The 5,945-nt window shown below is 30.5% G+C and overlaps 1 protein-coding gene across 1 annotated transcript; it reads left to right on the top strand.

Moving 5' to 3' along the window:
- Positions 1–1,293: 1,293 nt before the first annotated feature.
- LOC145008621 (uncharacterized) lies at positions 1,294–1,698 on the top strand. The gene has a single exon (XM_078967204.1). The coding sequence runs from the start codon at positions 1,294–1,296 to the stop codon at positions 1,696–1,698; it is 405 nt and encodes a 134-aa protein (XP_078823330.1).
- Positions 1,699–5,945: the final 4,247 nt, after the last annotated feature.

Genomic DNA, 5,945 nt, shown 5'->3' with positions numbered 1-5,945 from the left:
AAATTCAATGCAACATTTTGAGATTGTTGCTTTGGAACCCAAATTTGTTTCACGAATATTGGCTTTCAAATCAACATTTGAATAAACCCGCTTGTTTTTTCCGTTCAATCTTCTTCTTATTCTTTTTCTTTCTCATATTTTTGCATATTGAAGACTTGATTTCATGAACAAACCCACTTTCCACAACATCAATTTGTGAGTTTGAATCAAATCTTTTGGAGTTTGATACTTTCGAATTTCTTGGATCACCGACTTCCGATAAGGAATCATTTTTTCAAACGAATCACAAGAATACAAAATATCATCGGTTTGAACTCCAATCGAGCAAAAAAATTCATCTCCATGAGAATCAACTTGAATCTTCTTATCATGAACATCAAGAACATCATATTGAACTCCATTGTCTTGAGCTTCAACAAACTTAATAGCACGAAGATCATTTGGATATTCAATTAGAGAAATGTATTTCTTATGAAACAAATCTCTTTCTTCTCCTTCCTTTTTATTTCTACTACAAACAAATATGGACAAGATAATTTTATTCAACCATAAAATCTTACAAAGTGGTCGAAAAATCAAGTTTTCATTATCATCCTTCAAATCTCCATAAGAAACCATATACATATATATATATATATATATATATATATATATATATATATATATATATATATATATATATATATATATATATATAGGAAAGAGTTATATGGAAAACAAAAAAAAAAAAAAAAAAAAACCCCTAAAAATCATAAAAATGCATAAAAAAAATACTTAAAGGTCACAAATCTTTTTTTTTAGACTTTATATTGTTAAAAATAACAGCTTTTTTTTATAATTTCACTGGAAAAAAAATTAAAAAACCAATTTTTTATTATTTATTTATTTTTAGTTTTTTTTTTCAAAAAAAAAATCAGCGAATTTATATAAAAAGGTGTGGTTTTAAAGAATATAAAGTCAAAAAAAAGATTTGTAATCTCTAAGTATTTTTTTATGCATATTTATTATTTTTAGGATTTTTTTTAAGGTTTTTTGTTTTCCATAGAACCTATATATATATATATATATATATATATATATATATATATATATATATATATATATATATATATATATATATATTATATATAGGGGGCAAACGCAGGAATATATGCTGATGTAGAAAAAATAGGTAAAAAAATTGAAATTTTTTTCACTACGCATAGAAAAAGTAGGTGTTTTCAGTGCCACACCAAGACACCTACTAGGTCGTCCCCTCTAGGGAGGATAGGTGTAAAGGAGAGGCTGGAGAAGATGGGTATGAGTCAGAATCTTATCACTTGTGGTATTTGTAAATCTAAAGAGGAAACAATTGTTCATTCCTTTTTAGATTGTGAGATGGCTGTAGAGGTTTGGGGAAAAGTGAAGCTTTGGTGGGGTCTCAATAATAAGGAGATGAAGAATGTGGAGGACGTGTTTCCTGGGATGGAGGCTGAGGCGCATAATAAGGAACAAAAATTGGCTGTGATTTCTATTGGGATAGTCACCTTGTGTGACCTGTGGAGAAATCGAAACGAGGCAACTTTTAAGAAGGCGGAGGATATTTTCCTCCAAATCCAAAAGGATTCTTTCCGTTGGATTGATAGTAGGGCCAACAGAGTGGAGATAGATAGGAGTCTGTGGATTTTATCTCCTATAATAGCGATTAATCCCATGTAATTCTTTTTTGAGCGCCCTACCCTAATAATGCCACCACCTGCTGCCATGCCATTCCTTGAAGAACCATCTGTGTTCAACTTCAAAATACCAAAAGGAGGAGGAGCCCATTTGATCCATTTTCCTTTAGGAATCTTAGGGGAGACCATAGGGATATGCATTACTTGGAAACAAATAGAATCATTGCTGGGGGTTTGCTCTGTTTAATATATGTTGCCTTTCATATATATATATATATATATATATATATATATATATATATATATATATATATATATATATATATATATATATATATATATATATATATATATAAGGTTAGGTTAATATAAGACCATTATATTTTGTGAAACATGAGAATGCAATCCTAACCATTCATTTTGGAGATCAAAAAATAATTAAATGCTAAATGTATGAAAATTTTCAAAATGTTTTTTTTAACTATTATTTTTCGTCATTTATATTATCCAAAATAAATAAATAAATAATATAAAAAATATAAAAAATGAAAACAAATTACTGTTTTTTTTCAAAATATATATGAAATATTCTAATAGAATATTATATTGTAAGTATTCAAATAGAATTTTTAGAATGTCACATTATTCTAATAAAATATTAAACTAGAAATATTCAAAAAATTCTAATAAAATTGTATAATATTCTAACAAATCTAATAATGGTAGTAGACAATAAGCATATTTACCATATCTACCAATTTTAGTAGAATATTAGAATATTCAAACATTCTAAAAAATCGATTTGATTATTCACAATGTAATATTCTATTAGATTATTTTATGTATATTTTGAAAAAAAAAACGGTAATTTATTTAATTATTTTTATTTATTTTTAATTTTTTTTGATAAACTAAATAACGAAAATAATACTTTAAAAAAAGGAATTTTCATATTATTGTTTTTCATCTCGAAGATGGGTGGCTAGGATCGCGTCCCTATGTCTCACAAAATTAGCATGGTTTTAAATGAACATCTCTCTCTCTCTCTCTCTCTCTATATATATATATATATATATATATATATATATATAAAGAGAGAGAGAGAGAGTGAGTGAGTGAGTGATGTGAATTATGAGCATCATATATATATATATATATATATATATATATATATATATATATATATATATATAGAGAGAGAGAGAGAGAGAGATAAAGATAGTGAGTGAGTGAGTGATGTGAATTATGAGCATTTGATTTGGCATGCGGGATTAAAGAACACAAAGAACATGGTGATTTGGGTGCTAAAAGGTGTATTCGATCATAGTAAATTAGTACAAAAAAGTTACTAGATCTAGAACTCGGTAAATACCTCACTCACTAATCACTATGAACTACATCTCTCAAACACACCTCTACAAGTGGTATGGCACCCACCTTATATAGATTTGTTTACATGTCTCTCTATCTCCCTTTATCTCTCATCATATAAGGCTACTTTACCACATACAAGTGGGTCTACAAGATTCAAATGACAACAAAGTCATACATGGATAACTTTGTATCCCAAAAGTCTCCCCCTCAAAGCTAGGAATGGATGACCCGCTTCAAATCCTCCAAAATCAAGCAACTTCATGAACTAAGCCTTAAACGTAACACATGTAGAGATGAACTTCAAATATTCAGTTCTTCAAGGATTTTCCAATCCAGGTTCTAGAGTGTGAGACCATACAAACCACTGTCTTGGCACCATTCTTATTGTTTCTTCAATCCCTTTCTCTTGTTGTTTCTTCCCTTCTTACTCTCTTCCTCATTTTTACCCTCCGACTCCACTGTCTTGGCACCCTTCTTATTGCCATGATCATACAATTTCTTGGTCAGTCTCTTGGCATTATCGAACGTCTTAGGGTTTGCCACAATGACATTCCCTTAGATAGGTTCATTCAGTCCCCAGATAAACCTTTCAATCTTTTTCTCTTCTGAGGTGATCATTCCGGGACACAGAAGGGATAACTCACTGAACCAGGATATGTATGCGTCGATATATATATATATATATATATGTATATATATATATATGTATGTATTTTATGTTGGAATGGTTCAACTTAAAAAAAATTCTATATATATTGCGTTATCAAAATTCGATTATGACTACGACATCCCTCTTCATAGTTAAATTTTGAAAACATGGCAAATAAAAAAATTTGTAGCAAAAGACTGGTCTTGTATCATGTCTTTATGTGAAACATCATCAATCGTGTCCTATATGCTTCAGATATAGGATCGATTGCATGTGCTATAATATTCATCATTTCTAAATTTTCCAAATGCTTAGGGCATTAAGAAGGGAAAAGTCTAGAACAGGATATGACTAAAGTGATTAAGAAATTGTCGAGGATAGTCTAAGGTTCGCCAAAGATTGGTTGCTCAGGATAGTTGGAAGTATGATGTAAATTGTTGGAAAGGACCATATTGACATATTCCGAAAAGAGGTAACTCTTGTTCGGAAGTGATAGTCAAAATGGGACTATGGAAATGTCTCCATAGGTGGAAGTTGTTCAATCTGTGTAAGATTAGAAAACCTTAGTGCAAGAAGGATGTTCAAAGCAATGTACTTTGGATATGAGACTTTGTTTCCGTAGAGTTGATCTCCTTTGGAATACTCTGTAATGACTGTTGAGAAATTTTGTGATTTTGTTCATAATCATTACAAGAGGAACATTGCATAAAAGTTTAAAATCTAACAGATTTTTGGTAAATGGTAGGAATTAGGAATTCTTACATTTACAATAAGGATTTGGAATTGTAAAATGAGCATCATTGGAATCATGTTCAATTGATCTATTTCACAAAAGTAAAGATCATAGACAAACATAGTGTGCATACTTGGAGTACGATATAACTATTGTTTAGAAAACAAAGTGTGCATGCTAGGAGCATGGAACAACTGTTGTCTTATTCAAGTATTAAGTTGATTATTTGAAACATTATACAATGAATAATGTGTAATCAATATGGTGATAAATAAAAGGTGGTTCTATTTATATTCAAAAGGGTTTTGAGACCATATTGGATTCGATTTTTATTGTGTTTCACTTTGCATGTTTTGACTTCTAGAATAACTAGGTTATTCTTTCCGAATGACTAAGTTATTTAAGCATTCCACAGTCGTTCATATGTTGGAAGTAGGTATGAATTAAGACTGTCATGAATCGAGGTTGTAGATGGCTAAATGTGTTTATACATAGCAATGGTTGCTACAACGTTCATGAGTGCTCATAAGTTATGAGTATTGGAATAAACCCACGCTCACTTCTATCACTTCATGGAATTTATCTCGAGTGATCGTGAGATGGTAATATCATATAAGTCTTCAAACCTAGAGATATAAGTTATTACCTATGAGTTGGTTGTCCATTGATTGCACGTAAACGCATCAGTAACTTGATGTTATAAAACGTGCCTTTGTGTAAAATTCAACAAGTAGTAGAACAAGCATATGAGTCGAAGTTTATCTGTTCATTCTAGAAATAGAAAAGCGATATATGGTCCCCTCGATGATTTTGTGTTGACCCATGTACCGGGCCCGGTCAAAACTAAATTGATGTGTTCAGTTACGTTCTTTGTCAAATAAATCGAAAATCGAGAAACAACTGTCAGACAATAAGTAAGCCATTGTTCCATGTATTTGTTCGGATGATATCATGAGAACAGAGGACTATATGATCACTTATCTAAAATGGCGCTTCATAGTTCAACAGAGTTTTCGAGAGCTACGCTTGCTGGTTGGTTCCTGAGTAATATAGGTAAATACAGTTATTAGACTTATCCATGTGGGAGACTGTTGGATAACGTGTCTAAGTCCATAACTTATTTGGTATATATTTGACCCGACTCGGCATGGTCCATTTGGGTTGCACTTCACCCAAAAGATTTATGGATAATATTATGATAATTGTATACTTATGGTTTATTAATATATTATAAGTTATAATATATTAATATGAAGTCATGTTATTTAATTAGTTTTTAGTCTTAAATTAATTATGAATTAATTTAGTGATTAAAAGGAAGATTAATTAAATCATGGGCTATTATATTTATATATTGTGGGCTAACACTCATTTGGAAATGGGCTAAGCTTATATGGAAGTCCATGGATGATCCATGGAGCTTTTAACCCATGGATCCTTGGAAAGGAAAAGACATGGATTATTAGGGTTTTACCCTAATCATGCACACTATATAAACAAGCTTATGTTGCATGAAATTGGCCCCTAGTGTGTG

This window comes from Lactuca saligna, chromosome 8 (assembly GCF_052625555.1).
Source record: "Lactuca saligna cultivar CGN05327 chromosome 8, ASM5262555v1, whole genome shotgun sequence".
Lineage (NCBI taxonomy): Eukaryota > Viridiplantae > Streptophyta > Magnoliopsida > Asterales > Asteraceae > Lactuca > Lactuca saligna.
Note: the sequence above shows the minus strand (reverse complement) of the source record. Positions and strands in the feature narration are given on the sequence as shown.